This window comes from Apostichopus japonicus, chromosome 9 (genome assembly GCF_037975245.1).
Source record: "Apostichopus japonicus isolate 1M-3 chromosome 9, ASM3797524v1, whole genome shotgun sequence".
NCBI lineage: Eukaryota > Metazoa > Echinodermata > Holothuroidea > Aspidochirotida > Stichopodidae > Apostichopus > Apostichopus japonicus.
Window position 1 is genome coordinate 29136778 of NC_092569.1, and position 22890 is coordinate 29159667.

The 22890-nt window shown below is 37.3% G+C and overlaps 1 protein-coding gene across 2 annotated transcripts in view; it reads left to right on the top strand.

Moving 5' to 3' along the window:
* The window catches only part of LOC139974378 (coiled-coil and C2 domain-containing protein 1-like), a 106640-nt gene extending 89220 nt beyond the window's left edge, over positions 1–17420 (top strand). The window contains exons 21-27 of one of the 2 annotated variants that reach the window (XM_071981490.1): positions 382–501; positions 1079–1158; positions 4521–4584; positions 6745–6865; positions 8021–8097; positions 9159–9206; positions 17160–17420. In XM_071981490.1, coding sequence (XP_071837591.1) covers positions 382–501; positions 1079–1158; positions 4521–4584; positions 6745–6865; positions 8021–8097; positions 9159–9206; positions 17160–17186 — 537 coding nt within the window. In that variant the 3' untranslated portion in view covers positions 17187–17420. Of the gene's footprint in view, positions 1–381; positions 502–1078; positions 1159–2030; positions 2200–4520; positions 4585–6744; positions 6866–8020; positions 8098–9158; positions 9207–17159 lie in introns of those variants that run through there. The other variant, XM_071981493.1, reaches the window with a different exon arrangement.
* The last annotated feature ends 5470 nt before the right edge of the window (positions 17421–22890 follow it).

Sequence of the window (22890 nt, forward strand, 5' to 3'; positions counted from 1 at the left end):
TACAACACAGTTCAATACTGTTAGAGGGGCACAAGATGCGTGCTGCCTACAACACTCTTGTGACAAACTGTTACTAAAGCTAGCAGTGGTCATACTCCAAAGCTTCCATGATCCGATTATCTTGAAAGATTATAGATTATGTAATTCCTAGATTGAAAATATCAAGATTAAAGTTTCTACCAGTAAGGACCTGTACATCCTCGTCGAAAATGGGAGTTTTACAGGGCACTTTTTATTAGCAGGTGTAAATGAATGTAAGTTTAATCTCCGGGCTATGCTTGTGATATCTTTTCATGCCTTCTGAATGGAATTTTGAATGTTTAAAGCCTTTGTTAAAATGTTATTCTGACTATGAACAAAATATTTGTTGATGCCTTTCAGCTTTGTGAAGGCAGAAAAGATACTGGAGGAACGTTGGAAGTGAAGATCTGTGTCCATCATCCATTGTCCGGTATCAAAGAGGAGTTTGTTAAAGAGAAATGGCTGGTTTTTGAAAGCAAGGTGAAGAAATGACTTGTAAACCAGGTTTGAATTAAAGATCTAGTAGGCTTACAATTTAAACATCATACAGAGCATATTAATAGGAAACATTGTTTTAACTCCAGTCTTCTCTATATGGTTGCGATATTAAAGTGCATTGTTTAATAATCTGTGATGTCATAGATAAACAACTAATCAATCGGTCTTTGTGTTTTGTTGAATCCTACTGATGCAAGTTCTGAAGTCTTTTGTATTTATTATGCCTTTACGGACATAAAATAACATCTTGTCAAACAGTTGAACTTTTTTCCAATGCCAATGTGAAGTGAGTTTACAGTGAAAGTTTACGAGGCTATAATAATCAAATTTTAAGGGGAAGAAAAGCACTTAATGAAGTCCATGTATTCAGGACAGATCGTTGAATAATACTGTCCTCCAAATTCAGAACCATGTATAAAGCTGTTCCCCACCACCCCACCCTTTATCCACCATCCCTACCCCTATGATATCCCATCCCACCCCCAAACAACAAAACATGAAACTCACTTTTCTTTTTAGCACAAATCAGGTCATGATGTTTCTCTTTAATTTTACTCAGGCTGGGAGGAGTGTCACAAAATCTTCCCCAACCAATGCTGCTGCAACAAAACCATCTCCAAGCAAAGCAGCTAGACCACAGTAAGTGAAATACAGTGCTTTTTCTATTAAGGCTATAAAGTACTGCAAAATACAGTATTATGGATTACCTTCATGATGAGATGTTTTGATCCATGTCAATTCATGTAAACGGAATCAATTAAATGGAACCGTACACATACTCCTTCATATTTGCCTTATCCAGCCATCTAGACCAAACTTATGGTTGTTGCTTTCCATCTTGTTGCTTGTTCTAAAAATGCATTTTAGTGATTTAGATTATCCTGGGAAGAATATATCTGGTATGATGTTACATTTTACAATGCATCATGGGTAATAACTTGCTACACAAAGGCAAAAGATGTATCTCAAGTTTTTTAGACACTTTAAGACACTAGACACTTAATATTAAACTTTGTCATTCTTTTGACAAAATTCAGAATCTTCTAACTACTGCCAAATATTTAAACATTTCATTTTTTCATGTTATCGTGTTCCCCTCTTCCACAATACTCCGTTGGCCATATAGACACCATTGTAGGAAGTTAAATGTTACTGGACACCTGCACCTGTTGTTGTTGTTTTTTTGTGTGGTTATTTTGGTCTGGTTATATTAATATCATGACATATAAGGGAAACAATCAAACAGTTTTTGTTTACAAATTTAATAATGAAATAGCTTTATAATTATAACCCTTCCTATGGCATCCTAACAATTAAATTACGCATAGTTATATTTCTAAAATTATCAATAAACAGCATTAATTCTTATTTTTTGCTCGCACTAATGCATATCTTTCTTAGCTGTAGTATTACACCTAGGTTCCATCTCAATATACTTGCTTACCTTTTCATCACCATAGAAGTCCACCCTCATCACTTCACCTGTATTTATGCCATTTTGGCTTTTTCAGAAATTCCCCTTCCAAATCTTGCCTGCTCAGCTGACCTTGGTTTAGCTTCTAATGGTGTTGGGATTCTTATTTCTGCATGCAATACACCCACCCTGCCATGCTGGTTTCCTGAGAGTATACACAATATAAATGTTCTTTCTCCATCAGATTAATAACAGATTAGCAACGAGAGTCTTATACAATTTACCTGCATGGGACAGATTGCACTGAACAAGCTGCTTACAATGAATTTACTCATTTTCTGTTCATTAAGTAGAAGTAAAGTTTACAGCAAATTTTATTCACATGTCAATTCAACAGCCAACTGCATGCAAGCTTGTATTTTTGCCGTAAAGTGAAAGAAGGATAAGTTTAATGTCTTTCCACCAATCTGACCCAACAAACATAAAAATAAATGAAAGTTTACATCAAATTTGCAGGGCATGCAATTCTCTGTAGTAGATTAACAGTATGTAAATAACTGGCTAATATAGGACAGCCAAAGGATTCATCGCACAGATCTTTGAGATAGATTAAGTGTTTTCTAATCATGCATTATGAATTCCATACCTTGGTAAGAAAAGTTACACACCAGTATCATCAAAGCAATACATGAGTTTGTGGTCATATGATGCTTGAATATTTTAAAAATGAGAATGTGACTAGCTACTCAATATGATTACTTAGAATATGTTTTTTACATGCTTATTTATGGCGTGCTTGCATCTCTATCCTTGTTACATTACCTGTAATGGTTAAGTTGGCCTGACATTTCGATCCTAGCAGGATCTTCTTCAAAGGCTAAATGACAAGTAACAGTAACAGAAGGGACAAAAACACGCACAGAATACAGACAGGTTAATGAGCATGGTGAACACAAAGAGATAAATGTAAAGGGATTAGTAGACAAGGGATGGAGAGAAGAAAGAATGAAACCAACAGGGGGAGAGGAGAGGTAGGAGATAAACTGTAGAGGGACAAAGAAAGGATTAGGGGAAGGGGGGTAGGGAAGGTTATTGTCCCTTCTGTTTCTGTTACTTGTCATTTAGCCTTTGAAGAAGATTCTGCTAGGATCGAAACGTCAGACCAACTTACTTTTACATATTCTCTCACACAGGCTCTCTAGTGATTAAGCAGTTTGCAAACAGTTTTATTTTATCTTGTTACATTACCACGCAGGTCATGAGCATAAATCAGCTGTTGTACTTTCATATCAATTAATCCAGCAAGTGTGTATTTCAGTGATTTTTGAGACCATACCAGTACTCGTGTTCTAGGATATAAGTTGCCTGTGTTTGTGCTTATCCCTCATGGATATTTACTAGTACTCATAATCTTACACATGGAATTTTGAAATTAGGTAAACATTCTGAACTATTTCTTCAAATACTGTAACAGCACTCATACTCAAAAACAAGGGGAAAATTGGGACTTGTAACTCAATTATACTGAATACATGCTATTGAATATTCATTTGTCTTTCCATCGATCTGACCCAATGAATATTCATGCTAAGTCTGGTATTAGAATTGGTCGGCATATCATTATAATAATAATAATTTATTCCTATATAGCGCTTTACATCAAGGAATGATCTCAAAGCACTTCACAAAATCGCATAAAATATTATAACTTAAAATTATTAACTTCAAAATATTGTAGCCTAAAATTATTGTCAGCTTGCATGTCATCTATTAGGAGTGCAAAAGACTGAGGGTTGGTTTGGTCAGTTTCAATTGAGCTTTGTGAGAAATAATAAATACAATTTTTGAGAAATAATAAATACAATTTGTCATAATTTCTTTAACAGGAGAGTAATCGATTTTCCTGTCTGTATTCTTCATGCAACTAGTAGTTTGAAAATCTCCATTTCCATCTTGATTTACAACAATTTTTCTCTCCATAATATTAAATTCTGAACATTTATGGTAAACCTGTTTTGTAAACCACATTTTCGAGTCGGACTGATTATATGTCCTGCATGTACAGAAATTCCGTCGTGCATGGATTTGAAAGCAAACATACTTTGTATTTTTAGACTTTACCGCATGGTGCAAAACATTGCAATCTCCATGTGTATAACAACCATCAATAAATTCTGCCATTTCACATTTTGAATTCATCATAATATCTAAAAACCATCCATCTTGCTAACGTCATCTTCGCAAATAACTACTAGCGCCATTAATAACCCTAATGCTCACCAATTAATTAGTTGAGATGTCCATCGCTTTTTTTTCTTATACACTGTGCTGTTGGTATTGACCGTAGCTAATGTACTGACTGTACACTAGTGTCTAATTACCGATGGTAGCAAGCTGTATATGTGTATTTTCTGGGATCGATGGTGGTGTTTAACACTTCTGTTACACCTCATTCGTAACTAGGTCAGATTACCGGCATTAGACGTTTCTTTTTGCGTGAGTCTTCACACCCTTTAAGGGTCATATTAACTTGTCGACATCAGTAATTATTATAGCTAATTGTTCTCTGTGTTCTTGCTTGGTATAGAAACCCTCAAGTACCCGATACCATCGATGTACTCAAGTTTGAGATATTGCAGCTGAAGAAGAAGGTAATGATCTAGTTTCAAAGTAATTAATACCAAAATTAATACCAAAATTGAAAAACAATCAATATAAAACCAGAAATGGGAATGAATCTATTATAGTTTTGTCCATAAATGTAAAGTTTATTATTCATATTATGGTTTTCATAATTTTATCATGAATATGTGTAGTGATTTTCTGAGGTTTTTGGTTTGGATTATGTTTTATTCCTTTTTAAAAAGATTAAATTTATGATCTGATTTGAAAAATGAAGGTAGAGTTTTATTTTTATTATAGTACATAGAGTGTGACAGCTTTGCTGGATCTTTTATGTCATATCTTTTGTGAAAAATATATTTGATAAAAACAATTCAAAGGCAGCTATAAAAGTATGTTTCTTTTTTCTGTTGTTTATTTAAAAGAGAACTACTCATTTGTAAGTAGATAATAGAAAACAAGAAGCTATTTTCTTGTCATGTTATGAGCTGATTAAACATGTAGATATATGGAAGGTAAAACATTAAATATAAACACAGATATTATTGCTAGATCAAACTATAATTTATTACTTAATGAGGTACTTATTTTCTCCAACTTTCCCTCCTCGCACGAAGAATGAGCAACATATAAATACTTGCAAAACAGTGACCGTTCAAGATCTGTTTGCAATTGTAACCCTCTTTGACGACACAGATATCAACTTTTCAGGATATGTCTCTTGACAATGCATATTTCATAATGCTATATTAGTAAATGCAGTTCCCCCCCATAGAGTTTTATAAATGATAACATAGTTAAGGAGGTGCAAGAATGGCTGTGACATTTTTTAGGTCAAGCTAGAGCCCCTTGACGTTCTTCCTCTCTGTTGTACTTCCATACGTTAGATCTGCCAGGGCCAATTTAATAAAAATGGTCAGTACACCCTTGGTCAATATTAATGCATTATATATCTTCACTCAACAAACCTGCTGCTTCTTCACTGGAACATTTATGTCTATTGCCATGCTCCTCACATCCAGGAAATAATTATGAAGGCCTGGATTCACCAAAACTAGCATCTTTGCAAGTTTCTAACATTCTAAATATGCTAATATTATTGGTCGGTTCTAAAGGCATTCAAATCCTGCACTGTAAAAAAAAATCCAACTGTTAAAGGAACTTTAGTCTGGACACACTTAGAAGTCTGTTCGGTAATACTGAAACACTAAGCCGATGTTTCTCAACATTATTTGATTAGTTTCATTGATAGGGTTTACATGTACATGGAAGTGTGGACTATGTATGTTGTCTTGTTTATAGCCATGTGATAATCAGGTCAAATGTCACTGCCTAGTAGTTTCCAGGTTATGCACCAGTAACCTTTAATAAATACCTAACACTGTAGTGAGTGTGAGGAGACTCCTGGGTCAGGGGCTATATATCCCTGGGACAAATTATGTAACTCTTAGTTCCATAATTGACTTTATGAAAAGTGATCAATTCAGATAGAAGGCGCAGTGATGTTATTGTCATAGTCTGACCTGGCTGTAAATCCTACCAAGAAACCAAAAATAAATCGCCACCTCGCTTCAAAAGCTGCAAATTGAACTAGATGGATTGGCCAATCCCCTGGAAATATCCTGGCACATATCTCTTGCATATTACAATCAGTGGCTGAGCTAGGGTATTGGTCGGGGGGGGGGGCAAGAATGGTCTGTAGGGGCGCTTTCGACACTATCTAAGTGGAGTGCCACCACAGGTTGGCGCGGGGCATGCAGAAATTATTTTGAATAAAGATACTTTTTAGATCGCCGGAAATTACCCTTTCCGGGCCTTGCTAATTTGCAGATAAACGAAGAATAAATAGGTGTCATTGCCATTTTGTCAGAAAATTACACCAACAAAATGTGACAAATGTCAATAGGTATTTGAGAGCGCAATAAAAAAGTCAATAATCGCGAATAAAGTAAAAAGTGGTAAAAAGCTGAAAAGGGCGTCAGCAGTCCATATGAGTTCGTCAGGGGGGGGGGGGGGGAGGGCATCCCTCTGACTGTATGGAAGCTCCATTACTGATTACAATGGTAACTGCTTTATTAAAACATGAGAAAAAGTTTGAATTTGTAGATAGATCTGTGCATGCTCCTCCCTAGGTTTCTCTAAACTCTGTATTTTGATGTATTTTTGTGTTGTTTCTTTTGGGCTTACAGTGTGACCAGATTAAATCCCAAGGTAAGCGTGTACCTCCAGAGCTGAGTTCAACTCAAATGAAGATGATGGACAATTTGAAAGGATTACAAGGAATGCTACAAAACAATAAAACAAAGCAAGGTGAGATCAAAGGTCATATACTGTTATACTCTCACAGTGGCACTCCTGCTATTTAGGAGTATCTTGCTTGTTGTTACAGTAAAGTGATTTATGATGTGGGTTTGATTAGTTCCTTATGAGGGTTGAGTGGGAGTGAGTTGCAGAAGTGAAGATTTCATAAAGACGTTTTTCATCTGCTACATCGTTCGCTGCGATGAAAGCGTCACATCTATCTGCGTAATCTGCAAACAGTTCCAACTTTTTGTAGAAAACTCGGACATTGTCGAAAACAGCCATTATTTCACAGGCTTGTTCAGCGTATATGATTTAATCCCATCCTCGTCGCCAATTTTATATCTTGGAAAAGGTGTAAAGAAAACCGAAAGGTTCCAAGAGTGACATGATATAGAGTACACCGGAGACAGTCTTTAGTGGTCCACAGCCAGAGTGTGTCTAAATACTTTATTTTCATTACATTATTAAACACAATACATTGGTCTGCATGGCCTTTCCATAAGGTATGTACGGCCGTTAATAATACTTTGGGTGGTGTGCACACGATCCACATATTGCACACAAACTTCTTTTATTTGCACATGTCACTAAACTCTTAATATATAACAAATATGTTTGAGCATTCCGCTACTGTATATATTTTTGCATTTGCTGTGTGCTTAAGACATTAGGAGTTCAACATTGTTTTCCCTCGCTTGGTTTTTCCCCGGAAAACACAGTGATTTACCGGGTATCACATCATCTGATAAAGTAACTATGGCTGTCTTCCTTATCTTTCTCCTTAAGCTCTTTTTTGAAAGTTTATTCCTGCTGCATTAAGATTATAGTAGTTATCACTATTTATGTTTAGGAGAAAGAAATGCGTCCAGAACATTTTATAAGTTCCAACTCCTTGAAATTGAAAGAAACTATACTGTGGATCTCCCGAGTCATATTTAGCTAGCATTAGCAATATGCCACATTCTAGCTACAAGAGCAAACATAAACATCTGTTGAATGAAAGCAAGACATTTCACAAGACCAACACATACCTGCATTTTCCTTCTTGCAAAAGATAAGAAATGAATAAAATATTAATAGGACAGGAATTTAATTAAATGCGCATCACATCTTGTATTTGTAGAAAAGATCATAGAAGGACATTTCTTCCTTTCTTTGCAGCTTACATGATAAGATTGGAATCTAACGAGAGGTTACTGGAAAATTTAGCTATCGATGCTAAGCAACAAGGCAACAAGGTGAGTACTGTAGGAAACTTAGGCTTACAATACCTTAAGCTGAGAAGTTACTGGAAAATTTAGCTATCGATGCTAAGCAACAAGGCAACAAGGTTAGTACTGTAGAAAACTTACTGTAGGCTTACAATACTGTAAGCTGAGAGGTTCTACTAACATCTTTGAAATAATATTTATTTCAGTGACAACTCAGTGACAATAGAGTAACATATGCAAAAACAGAGAGAAGTCTGAAACACATCAAATAAATAGTTCGTTGCTGTAAATAGTTCGGCCATCATTCTAGGCAGGCTATTATTTCTGTCGGTACATTGAATTAGTTAATCGATTTAGGAGTAATTGCTGCATACTTTCTCCTTCCTTTTGTTGCTTTATTTAACATATATCTAATATCAAGTATCTGGTATCAAGGATCTGGTATCAAGTAGCTAGTATCTAGTATCCAGTATCTAGTATCAAGTATCTGGTATCAAGTATCTAGTATCAAGTATCTAGTATCAAATATCTAGTATCACATATCTGGTATCAAGTATCTAGTATAAAATATCAAGTATCTGGTATCAAATATCTGGTATCAAGTATCTGGTATCAAATATCTAGTATCACATATCTGGTTCAAGTATCTGTTATCAAGTATCTAGTATAAAATATCAAGTATCTGGTATCAAGTATCTGTTATCAAGTATCAAATATCTAGTATCAAGTATCTACATTACAACTTAAACCTGGTTAGCTCTCACTTGGTTTAAAAGAGGAAAAAACAGTGATTTTCCAGGTATCACATGATCTATGAAGTAACCAAAGCTATCTGCCTTATCCTAGCTACTGTAGCAGCTGCAGCAGGAATAAACTGTCACAACTTTCATAAAAGAGCTTGAGGATGAAAGGTAAGGAAGACAGCTGTGATCACTTCATAGATCACAGGAAACCTGGAAAATAATAATTTATTTCTGGGATTAAACCAAGCGAGGGCTATAAACCAGGTTGAACTTGTAATGTATTGCAGATGTAAATAATAACACATATTATGGTAACGTTGTACCTAACTGTTGTTATAATTTCAGGACAAGGCTATACTTTATCTGAAAAAGAAGCAACTAGTGGCCAATGAGGTGAGTCTCCTAAACTGAGCATGTCATAGAGGAAATGAAAATAACCTAGGTTATATTAAATTGCTTAATATGTCCGTTTTTTTTTGTAAAATATGTATCTATAATTTGGCCGTGTGAATATATGATGGTCGAAGACACATTTCAAGGTATGTCTGACATTTTTAATGATGTGTCATATCTCACTCTGCCTTTTTCAACTCATGTTTAATTTAAAATGCTCTTGTAACACCTTTTAACTATCATTTTTGCAGTTTTACAGTTTGTTCTTTATCTACTGGTGACTAATGGCAGTATCATGAACAATGATACATCTTTCAAAATATGACAATTTTTCATTAGAAGTCAATAGTGTTAAATTGTAGGGTTATGTCACAGTGTTGCATCACAGGGTTTTGTACTGTTTTGTGACGGTGTCACGTCCCAGTACACTAATCCAGTTCACTAAGTACTGACTCCTTTCTTAATGCACTAAGACGGTTCTTAGCTGTTCGGGGTCCCATTAGAGTACTGCGCTCCGATCAAGGAACTAATTTTGTTGGGGCTAGTAATGAACTCAAGAAAGCTCTAGCTGAGACGGATCACAATAGTGTCAGTAAGTTCCTTTTGAAACAAGGTTGTGATTATTTCGAGTTCAAATTTAACGTTCCCCATGCCAGTCATATGGGAGGAGTATGGGAACGTCAGATTCGCACTGCTCGCAATATATTGAATTCTACGTTAGATAAGCATGGCACTCAGCTAGACGACGAGTCACTTAGAACATTCATGTATGAGGTAGCTTCAATAATTAATAGCCGCCCATTGTCAGCAGACACACTCTATGATCCTATGTCTTTGGCACCATTGACCCCAAACCATTTGATCACCATGAAGTCAAGGGTACTCCTTCCCCCTCCAGGTAGTTTTGATTCTTCTGATATGTATTCACGCAAACGATGGCGTAGAGTCCAGTATATGATCAATGTGTTTTGGTCTCGGTGGAGAGTAGAATATTTGCAAAATCTTCAGGCACGTCAAAGGTGGTCTAAGCCCTCTCGTAACATTGAGATAAATGACGTTGTATTGGTCAAGACTGAAGATTTGCCTCGCAATGAGTGGCCATTAGCCAGGGTGGTAGATGTTATTCAGGGTGATGATAACTGTGTAAGAAAGGTCAAGGTCGCATTAAGTGCACATATAGATGATAAAGGCAAACGTAGGGGTAAGGTAATAGTGCTTGATCGACCAATACACAAAGTAATTGTTTTGGTGGAAAACTCGAATGCATAGAATTGCTTAAGGTGCCTAGAGTTTTCATTGTAGCCGTGGTGGTGTAGAGGTAGATGTATAGAGTAAGGAGGACACTGAGGCTTCTACTGGATTACGCATTCGTCTATTTTAATCCGTGAAATATATAGATAAAGAGCAAAAACACAAAGCTGAGCTGGAAAAACAGAAGGCAGAGCTAGAGAAGTTAGAAACGAGAAGAATGCTTGAAATGGCAGAGGCTGAAATTGATGCAATGGTAAAGGTAGAGAACGAATTTATAACTCTTGATAGATTCCCAGATGACAGTAGTAAATACACTAAAGAGTATGTGCATGCTCATTCTAACCCTTCTTCGTCACCTGAAAACTTAGCAGCTGCATTGCCAGACTCAGGGTCAGTAGACAATACTTATGAAAATTCTAGGGCGCATTTTAATGTTCAGCCCACACACTTACCATTAAAGCTCATAAGTCAAACATCGTTAAGCAGTGGACCTTATGAAACTATTACTGGGAATCCTGTTCTGTCTGAAGGACATCATAAATCTGTATCTTCTGTAGGTGTCACTCCTGTACCAGTAACCAAGCCACATATGCCTAGTGTATTTGACTCCAATATTCAAGTAGACTCCTTTGCTAGGGTGTTGTCAGAACAAGTGAATCTTAACAGACTTCCTTTGCCTGAACCAGGTACCTTTGATGGGGATCCTCTGAAATACCCAGGATGGAAGTGCACTCTAGACTCTTTGTTAGAAAATAGAGGTATACCTCCTTCTGAAAAGATCTACTATTTGAAAAGATACTTGACAGGTTCTCCCAAGGAAGCTTTAGAAGGATATTTTCTCATCCCTACAGATAGTTCTTATGAGGAAGCTAGAAGCCTCCTCCAAGAGAGATATGGTAATCCAATAGTTGTGATGGATGCCTTCAGAAGTAAGCTAGAGGCGTGGCCTAAAATTCAACCAAATGATGGGTTGGCTTTGCGTAAATTTGGCGACTTTTTGGGTCAGTGTGAAACAGCCTTTCAGATGGTGGCAGGAGGTCTTAGTACACTCAATGGTAGTTGGGAAAATCGTAAGTTGCTTACTAAGTTACCTAGTTGGTTAGTTACACGTTGGGGTCGTTTTGTAGCAGACTGGGGAGTGCATCAAGGTAGAATTAGTTTCCCCCCGTTCAGCGAATTTCGTCTGTTCATAGTGAGAGAGGCAAACATTGCATGTAACCCTGTTACTTCTTTCCAGGCTTTAAAGTTCTGTCAGTCTGATGCAAGGGGTAAGGTAGGGCAAAGTACTCAGGGAGCTAGAAATTTTGCAATTGAAGGGTCTGAATTGTCTAAAGGAAATGTAAATAGATGCATTATGTGCCAAAGTGAACATGATTTAGATGATTGCAGGCAGTTTTTGTCAAAACCAATGGAAGGTCGTAAGAATTATGCCAAAGATAATGATTTGTGTTATGGTTGTCTTCGACAAGGTCATAGATCTCGATTTTGCCGCAAGCGGATCACATGTAAAAGGTGTGGGAGGCCTCATCCAACAGCATTTCATGGGGATTTTAAGCCTAAATCAGAGACTCAGAGGGAACAAAGTGGTAGCATTTCTCGTAATGTCAGTACAACGTCTGTGAGTGTTCAGACACAACCATTAGAGGTTCAGAAAGGGTTTAATCATATGAGTGGTGCCAACAAGGCCAATATGAGTTCTTTGATTCTTCCCGTGTATATCTCCCATAAGGGTAACCCTAACAAGGAAATCCTTACTTATGCTATGTTAGACACTCAGTCTGATACCACCTTTGTAACAGAGTGCGTTTGCGAGGCATTAGGTGTTAAAGGAACAAGAACTCAATTAGCATTATCCACCATGATCTCTCAAAATCATGTTGTTAATAGCAATAGGGTAGATGGCTTAATTGTGAGAGGTCATGACAGTTCAAATGTAATTCCCTTACCTATGTCCTACACTCGTTATGCAATTCCAGTAAACCGAACACACATTCCTAGTCCTGTGATAGCCCAGCAGTGGCCGTACTTAAAGAAAATTGCAAACAATTTAATGCCTGTCGCAGAGTGTGACATTGGGTTGTTGATTGGCTACAACTGCCCTAAGGCTCTTGTACCGAGGCAAGTCATACCTCCTGTTGGTGATGGACCTTATGCACAAAGGACTGACCTTGGTTGGGGTATTGTAGGAATGGTTGACCCAGATGAAGTAGAAATTTGTGATCATGACTCCATAGGCCTTAGTCATTTAATTGTTACTTGTGAGGTACCCACCCCTTCCCAACTAGACGACTGTAGAGAAGTACATATTTGCTTCAGGACCAAGGTAAAGGAAATTATGTGTCCAGAACAAGTAGCTCGAATGATGGAACTAGAGTTCAATGAAGGAAATTTTGGTCAAACTTCATACTCACAAGAAGATGTTCAATTTCTCTCAACACTAAAAGAGGGTGTTCATATAGCAGAAGATGGTCATTATGAGATGCCATTACCCTTAAGGTCAATAGCCATGAATCTACCGAATAATCGATCTCTTGCTTGGCATCGTTTGAGTAAACTTCAGAAAAGATTAGAAGGTGATATTGTATATGCTAGAGATTATTGTGCTTTCATGCAAGATATCATCTCCAAGGGATTTGCAGAAAGGGTTCCTGTTGGCGAACTTACTTCACAAAATGGTAATGTTAATTTCATACCACACCATGGAATCTATCATCCAAAGAAACCTGGCAAAATTCGTGTGGTGTTCGATTGTAGTGCTACGTTTAAGGGTGTCTCACTTAACGATTATTTGCTAACAGGACCTAATCTGACAAATACACTTGTTGGGGTTCTCTGCCGGTTTCGACAAGAGAGTGTTGCATTTATGGGCGATATTGAAGCTATGTTTTATCAATTTAAGGTAAATAAGGAACAAAGAGATCTTCTACGATTCCTTTGGTGGCAAAATGGTGATTTTACTAGTGAGCCTGTAGAGTATCGTATGACAGTTCACCTCTTTGGGGCAGGGTCATCGCCCGGGTGCGCTAACTTTGGACTTAAGCAGATTGCCTCTGATTATGAGAAAGAATTTGGGCCTGACGTAACCCACTTCATTCATCAAAATTTTTATGTTGATGATGGCTTAAAATCAGTATCTGATGCCAATGAAGCTATTGATCTCATTTCCAGAACGAAAGATGTTCTGAAGAAAGGAGGTATCAGATTTCATAAGATAGTATCAAATTCCAGAATTGTGATGAGGTCTGTTCCCTCAGAGGATCAAGCTGGAGCTACTAAGGATTTGGATCTTTGTTTGGATCCCTTACCCATAGAAAGGGCATTAGGTGTACAATGGTGTATTGAGTCTGAAGTATTTCAATTTAAGATCACCTTAAAGGATCAGCCCCTTACTAGGCGTGGAATTCTTTCCACTGTGAGTTCTGTATACGATCCTTTAGGCTTTGTTTCTCCAGTTGTTCTTATAGGGAAGCAGATTCTTCAAAGTCTGTGTAATGATCATATGGCTTGGGATTGCCCTCTGCCTGAGGAGTTGAGAGCAACTTGGGAAAATTGGAGAAGAAACCTCTGTAAACTAGATGAATTAAAATTTGAACGTTGTTATAAGCCTGTTGGTTTTGGTAAGGTTGTCAGAGTAGAACTACATCACTTTTGTGATGCAAGTACTAAAGGCTATGGTCATTGTTCGTATCTTCGTCTTCAAAATGGCTTGAACCAAGTACACTGCGCCTTTGTCATGGGAAAGGCAAGAGTAGCACCGATAAAGTCAATCACAATTCCTCGTTTAGAACTAACTGCAGCTGTTTTATCAGTCAAAATTAGTCTCTTACTTCGAAAAGAGCTTGAGTATGATAACATTAGTGAATTCTTTTGGACAGACAGTCAAGTGGTATTAGGTTACATCAACAATGAGGCACGTAAATTCCATGTTTTTGTTTCCAACCGTGTCCAACAGATCCGAAATGCAACAGATCCCTCTCAGTGGAGGCATGTTAAGGGTTCTGATAACCCTGCTGACCACGCCTCAAGAGGCTTGACTACAGAGGAGTTGCTAGGATCCAATTGGCTCACTGGACCTAAGTTTATTAGAAAGGTTGAACCTCCTATTGAAAGTCATCCTAATGCAAATCTTTCTGCTGATGATCCTGAAGTTAGAAGGGTCAATTCATTACTTGTTCAAAGTGAAGGGTCTCCTTCTTATTTGGAGGTAGAAAGATTAAAGCATGTCTCAAGTTGGTTCAAAGCAAAAAGAGCTATTGCTGTCTGCTTGCTTCTGAAGTTTAATCTTAAGAATGGCCTACGTAGTGATAGTCATGCTAAGGAATCCCCTAATTGTATTGGGGTCGAGGAACTAAAAGCAGCAGAGCTTGAAATTGTAAGAATGGTGCAAGCTAATGCATTTAAGGTAGAAATAGACTTTTTGCGAACCTGTAAAACCTCAAGGAATGAGCTTGGTACATGTTTAAGGACAAGACCTCTTGGGGATCTTGATCCCTTTCTGGATGATGATGAAATTATGCGTGTCGGCGGACGCCTCTGTAAGTCCAGTTCAGAATTTCATGTAAGGCATCCTGTAATATTTCCAAAGACTGGACATGTAACAAATTTACTTATATACCACTTCCATGAGAAGGTTGAACACCAAGGTCGTGGTTTTACAACCAACGAGCTAAGGGCAAATGGTTTCTGGGTTGTTGGTTGCAGTAGTGCCGTTGCCAAAGTCATACATGGTTGCGTCAAATGTAAAAAATATCGGGGTAAGCTTAACCAACAAAAAATGGCAGATCTACCAGCAGATCGAGTAGAGGCATCTCCTCCATTTACGTATTGTGGTGTAGACTGTTTTGGTCCTTGGTATGTGAAGGAGGGTCGAAAGCAGCTGAAACGCTATGGTGTCCTCTTTACTTGCATGGCTTCTAGGGCAGTACACATAGAAGTGTCTTGTTCACTAAGTACTGACTCCTTTCTTAATGCACTAAGACGGTTCTTAGCTGTTCGGGGTCCCATTAGAGTACTGCGCTCCGATCAAGGAACTAATTTTGTTGGGGCTAGTAATGAACTCAAGAAAGCTCTAGCTGAGACGGATCACAATAGTGTCAGTAAGTTCCTTTTGAAACAAGGTTGTGATTATTTCGAGTTCAAATTTAACGTTCCCCATGCCAGTCATATGGGAGGAGTATGGGAACGTCAGATTCGCACTGCTCGCAATATATTGAATTCTACGTTAGATAAGCATAGCACTCAGCTAGACGACGAGTCACTTAGAACATTCATGTATGAGGTAGCTTCAATAATTAATAGCCGCCCATTGTCAGCAGACACACTCTATGATCCTATGTCTTTGGCACCATTGACCCCAAACCATTTGATCACCATGAAGTCAAGGGTACTCCTTCCCCCTCCAGGTAGTTTTGATTCTTCTGATATGTATTCACGCAAACGATGGCGTAGAGTCCAGTATATGATCAATGTGTTTTGGTCTCGGTGGAGAGTAGAATATTTGCAAAATCTTCAGGCACGTCAAAAGTGGTCTAAGCCCTCTCGTAACATTGAGATAAATGACGTTGTATTGGTCAAGACTGAAGATTTGCCTCGCAATGAGTGGCCATTAGCCAGGGTGGTAGATGTTATTCAGGGTGATGATAACTGTGTAAGAAAGGTCAAGGTCGCATTAAGTGCACATATAGATGATAAAGGCAAACGTAGGGGTAAGGTAATAGTGCTTGATCGACCAATACACAAAGTAATTGTTTTGGTGGAAAACTCGAATGCATAGAATTGCTTAAGGTGCCTACAGGTTTTAACTGCTTAAGTTTTGGTTAAGTGCGTGTTCTGAATTTCATCTATATTATATGTTTGTTGTGTTTGACAAAATTTGTTTCGAAAATAATAAAAATTGTTTCATTTGTATTTTGTGTTTAAGTTTAATTGGTGTATTTCAATGTTAGAAAATGAATTAAATTCATTTTGAGGGGGCATGTAAGTGTGCCTCATGAATATTCAGTATGTGAGGTCATGCCCTCTGTTTGGATATTCCTGCATGTGCAATTGAGAGTTCCAGGGACCTCACTTGCATTCCAGAGCTGAGTAGAGTCAGTTGTGACCAGATAGCTTATACCTTATACCTGTACATACACCTACTGTAATACTATACCTGTAACTTGTGCCAGGGTGTGGCAGCCTGTGCAATATATCCACACTGTGTGACTTTGTCACTGATTTGCGTTTGAATAAGAGTAGAGGATACCAAAGAGTTTTCACGGATTAAAATAGACGAATGCGTAATCCAGTAGAAGCCTCAGTGTCCTCCTTACTCTATACATCTACCTCTACACCACCACGGCTACAACGTCATAGTGTGACATTGTAGTGAAACATCGTAATGTTATGTGTTACCTTGGGGCAAGTTCACTTTTAAAACTGAAACACGAAACTAAAATCATACCAACTAAGGTGAATGAATACATTCAACCTAACATCTGTTTCTATTTTTTAGTCAGATGTAAGATATGGAATTGAAGGGTTAATTCATATCATTAAATTGTGGGGAATTTAGGGGAGATAAGCATGTTTTAAATACCTCTTGTTCTTCAGTTTTGCAGGGCCATGTTTCTTATAGATTTTAATGCAATCCCTCTATCACAAAGGGATTCAAAATTTGTTATTCGTTTAGATGCATCTTATTGTATTTCTCGTCTCTTTCAGTTTGAGAGGATGGGTGGCAGAAGGTAACCATGGTTCCCAAGGATATACAAGATGAAATTTGCATATTGGCAAGTCTAAGGTGAAGCTCCAATAGTAGTTTACCTGAAGAAAGGAGGATCACCATGACATACAGTAATAAACAAGTTATAAAGCTTTTAAGTTAACAGAGGTGGCTGAGCATTGAGGTTATCAGGTTTCTGTGAATTACAGAGTTTTTAAAGTTCGCAATTTGTCTGATGTAATTTGGTCATATGTTTCATTTGTATTAGTGAGGGGGGAGGGGATGGGGGGTTGGGGTATTAAAGTGGCAGGGGTAGGGCAACAGTTCACCATTAGTAATAATTAAAAGCATTGGTTCATGATAGAAAATAAAATACACCAAGATTTTTTGCAAAGACTCATTCCTCTCAAAAAGGTTGAATGTGATCAGTTTGTTAAGTAGATGGTAAATGTCATGGTTAGGCAGCAATTAATAAGTAATGTTGTTAATAGTCGGTGTGGAATTTGACTGTACATTTCAAGTGATTTGGGATATAGCCACTGCCCGCTATTCTGGGTACTGGTACTGGTACTAAAATTTGTGCAATGAGTGAAACATAATATGCAAATTTCAGAGTTTAAGAAGTTAGAGTTCAGCCATAAACAAACTGCAATAGGAGTGGTATGGTTTACGGGGATGTGTATTTGGATCAAACGCAGCATGAAACTCAGTAACAGTGAAGGATCTGTTAAAATTCCTCCTAATGTCTATGAATATGACTTACTTTCAGTCTCAGAAGTTTTGTTTGATTATTTTGTACTTAAGCATGGAACCGTGATGGTAAACGGTTGAATAATAAAAATCATATATATTCAAAAAAAATATCATACACATTTTTTTTTCGGTGATCAGTAAAATTTTCTGTTTATTGTCATTTATGTAAATTTTTCATCTCTCCTTTATTACGTAGAACTAAAAAGAAAATATTTCTTTTGACGTTGTTTCTTTAAATAGTATTTAAATAGGAACAAACCTATTGAAAGTCTATTGTTAGAAAATGTTAATTGTCCTGTCATTGACTGTGTTTATAATGAAGTGCAATCCAAAAGAACTTCTCAGAAATTGTCTTATATGATTGAATCATTCAAATTTTGTATTTAAATTACTTAAATTACGTAGATGACGTATTAAAAACTCATCTCTGTGAGACAGAGTAGCAAATATCATACAGTATTGTTAACAACAGTTGAAGGAGATTGCATTATTGAAGTATCATATCATACAAAATAGATTTCAAGAAGACTGGTTAAGTTTGTCCTCAAAGATATAGTATGCATTGGGGAGAAAATGACATTCATAACGGCAATTGTAATAATATGCCACATTGTTCTCCACGTCTTTACCTAATGTTTGATTACCTTATTGTAATGATGTTTTGACCTCTTGATCTTATGTTTGATTAGCTTGTTTTAATGGTGTTTACATATATCTATATATATATCTGTATGTAAACATCTGTATATATCTCTGTATATCTCTCCACCTCTCTCTCTCTCTCCACCTCTCTCTCTCTCTCTCTCTCTCTATATATACATATATATATATATATATATATATATATATATATATATATATATATATATATATATATGTATATATATATATATATATGTATATATATATATATATATATACATATATATATATATACATATATATATATATATATATATATATATATATATATATATATATATATATATATATATATATATATATATATATATAGTTTAACTATGGCCAACACGGTTGATTGCATCTAAATTATGTTTTGTTTGCCCAACCGTTTTTATATTATATATATATATATAACCATGAATCCATTTGATCGCAGAGATCACTTGTGTAATAAAATCAAAGAGATATGTCAATCGTATACATGCATGCAACAGAGCAAAGATAAATGAAAGAATAAGATGATAAGAGAAGGTTGAAAAGAGGCAGTGTGTTTACTCATGAATCTTTTTAGCAATCAATAAAACGATGGTTTATAGAGAATCAAACTGATACATGAGAGATTGCTAAAACTTATTAAAAATATGATATCCGATCACTGAACCGTTGACAATATAACCGTTTTATCATTAAAGATATAGATCAGGGAAAAGACAATATCACACCTGCAATAGCACACTGAGGGCATGGGCGTCAATCGGGGGGGGGGGGGGGCGGGGGGACACGTACCCCACACATTTCGATGGGTGTAGGGTTTCGGTATAAGAGTAATAAATGTTCTCCCCTGTTATTTATTTCAGTCTCATTCAATTATTCGAATTTGTAAAGCAAACAGCAGATATCATATATATTAACAGCAGATATCACATCAGTGAGCATGAAAATGGCGTTCCAGGATGAACAAACTTAAAACTGTCTATGTTTGTAGTGTTCGGTTTCGGAAATATCTGGTATTTTTTTTCATTTCCTTCAACGAAGTTTTAAAGTAGCCGTTATAAGAGGTTTTAATATTTGTACACCAATACAAGGAAACAGAACCTGACGGGGACAGCGGTAGGCGCCCCACCAACTTTTTTCAGTCGGGAAGGGGGTGGGGGGACATGATATACCGTGTCCCCACAAATTTGTCTTGACCAAACGTTGCACTTCAAATTCACCTGCATTGAACTTTGGCGCAGTTTGATCCAGCGTTGTGCTATGACATGATATAGAAGACGAGAATTATTACTATTGACACTGTTAGGCGTGTCTTCTCTGCTGAAGTATTAACACATTCAATCATGTGAAATATAATCTGTATACGAGACTGGTAACTCGTGGTCAGCAAAACGGACTGAGTTTGAACAAAATAATCGTTAACAACTCACAATGTGTGTTGCCAATTTGAGCTAGCTTCACGTCCAGTTCTTATTTTATTATATTTATCCACAGTTGTTAAATAGAGGACGGAAATCGCATTTGCGGCAGTCTATAATTTTTTTTTTTCTGGGAGAGGGCCCCAGACCCATCGTATACAAAAGTCTCCTTGGGTTATTTGTGATATTTTTGGGTCGCGCTCCGCTTAGATAGTATCCGAGAACAGACGCGCGTCCCCACCATTATCCAAGACTTATCTGCGTCCATGCACCAATAAATTAACTGTGTCTGAATCTTCGAAATTTCCCTGACCAACATTCCTAACATACTTCCCTCTTCTCGTACAATCTTGACCGGTCTGTCAGGGGTTGAAGGAGTTTTTTTCTGTATTGGTTGTCCATAGATGAAGTTTTGAAGTGAATATATTTCACGAGAAATGTGAATTTTCAATTCTGAACTAATAATGGGCTTAAAACCTTGAAAAGTGTGGCTGACGGGTATTGTGGGCCGCGACGTATATGGCAAGCCATGTGGGACAAACACCGCATAATATATCCGCGTATTAATTCGAATATATACGCGTATTAATTGAATATACATGTGTTTTACATGCGTATAGTTTCGCTTTTTGAAGCAATCTCGCGAGCCCGCCAAAATATTTATCGTTGATATGTGTACACAGCAAGAGCGGGATGTGTTTTCTTGTACATTCGAATTAATCCGTGCATATATTGGATTTAATCCCCATATGTATTCTGTTTAATACGTGTATATATATTCGAATTAATACGTGTATTTATTCGAATTAATACGTGTATATATTCGAATTAATACGCGGATATATTTGGGCCATATGATTGGCTAATAATATATACGCGTATATATTCCAATTAATACGTGTATAAATTACCATTAATCTGTTTAATCTTTAAACTTAAATAAGTTGATTAATCAAATTAATCATATTTTTAATCAAATTAATTAATTTGATTACTTAATTTAATAGTCTAAGTAATCAAATTATGGACCAGATGACCAGAGAGGGGGAGTGGAATGGGGTGACTAACCGTTCGGCTATTCAGGGATGGTTCTAGAGTAATGGGGGAGGCCATTAGCAAGGCAGCAAGTACAAGGCAGCAATCGGAATTTTCTGGCTCCAAAACCCATCCAGTTGGAATTTCAGCCACTACACACCCCCCCCCCCCCCAATCATCAGGCCTTAGCTACGTCCATGCCTACGAGTGTTGTTATCGAGAAGAGAGTAAACTAATTAGTTTCATTTACATTAACGGATGACTTGTCTTGTTATTTCAAATATACTATCCAAGAAATATGAATAATTTGAGGGCTTCTGATTTACGAGATATTCAGTTTTAAAATATGCTAAAGCTCTGAATTTGTCATTTAAGGCTAAATGACTGATGACGTCAGCTCGTCGGTGCATATAGGCCTAAATGTTAATGTTTTATCAATTGTATTAACTCAACTAAAATTTTGTTCTTATATCTTTATATACAAAAAGCAGAGCACCATTGGTCAACATTCAACACTATTTATCATTGTTAAACTTTTAGAGTATTGAAGAAATATATTTCAGGCGGTAAGTCTTGTTTTCCTATTAAGTTTATGTGTTCTTTCTGACGGACGAACTGAACAGGGTGTTATACTAAGTATCCCAGCCGCTTTAATTGATAGGCCTCGGATGTATGAAAGGTTACTGGTTTTCTCAAATATTAAACGTCTGTGATAAAGAAACACAACCTGGGGTGATAACAGAGTTGTTTAGCGGTCTAAATGCCACAATTAATTATGTTGTGTCTACATTCATCCTTAAAGTTATTTTCTGATGTTCACGTTCTTTGAATATTATGTCTCGTCATCATAATGATCTCGTAACTGACTGTAAAACTGATAATTGGGAATTTATAATCAATGGGCCTTTTATGATTTACGAAAAAGTTGTATTCAGACCTTGGGATTAATCTCGAAACTTTGTCATGGGAGAGGATGCGAGGAGGGGGGGTGGGGTGGTATGGGCAGTGTCGTAACTAGGTCAGTGCAGCTGGTGTGGACTCGTTTTGCCAGGGCCCTATGGTGAGTATGACCGATAACCGCCTGAAGATAAGTGCTTACAATAAGAATATTTATTAGTTTTCTTAAAAATATGTTCAGTTCTTAAAGTTCTCTCATGATACTCCATCGAACTGAGAATTCATACAAAACCATGTCCTCCACAGAGAAAGCCTCAGTATGCTATATCTAAGCGTCTACGTTGCCGAAAATGTACACAAATTCTCAGCCAAATCCAAACCATGATTGGGCTTAGTTGAATGAAGACTCTCTTCTGGGGGAACATTTCTATTGCTGCACCAGGGCTAGATCGCAGCCTGCAGCTCCACTGGTGAGACTGTGGCAGGGAGTGGGGAAGGGGAGGGGGATTTCTATTGCTGCACCAGGGCTAGATCGCGCCCTGCAGCACCACTGGTGGAACTGTGGCAGGGAGGGGGGGAGGGGGAATTTCTATTGCTGCACCAGGGCTAGATCCTGCCCGGCGGTACCACTGGTGGGACTGTGGCAAGGAGTGGAGGGGGATTGTACATCACCTGTTTATTTCTGACTATGATTCTGGGCGAGTGGGCATACTAGAGAGTGGTATTGAGAAACCTCTTTCCTAAGGACAAGCAATTATCAGAGATTTTCCTGGCACCAGTTAATTGACTCAAGTGACTGTGTTATTTCTATATACCTGAAAGTTTAGTGACTTGAGCATTGCTTTGACAACACTGGCGTGATGACCATTTTTGACCAAAGGTGTAGGTCATGGGTCAGTCTGCCTTGATGATGGCTTCCTGAAAATGGACGGAACAAGTGACCAAAGAA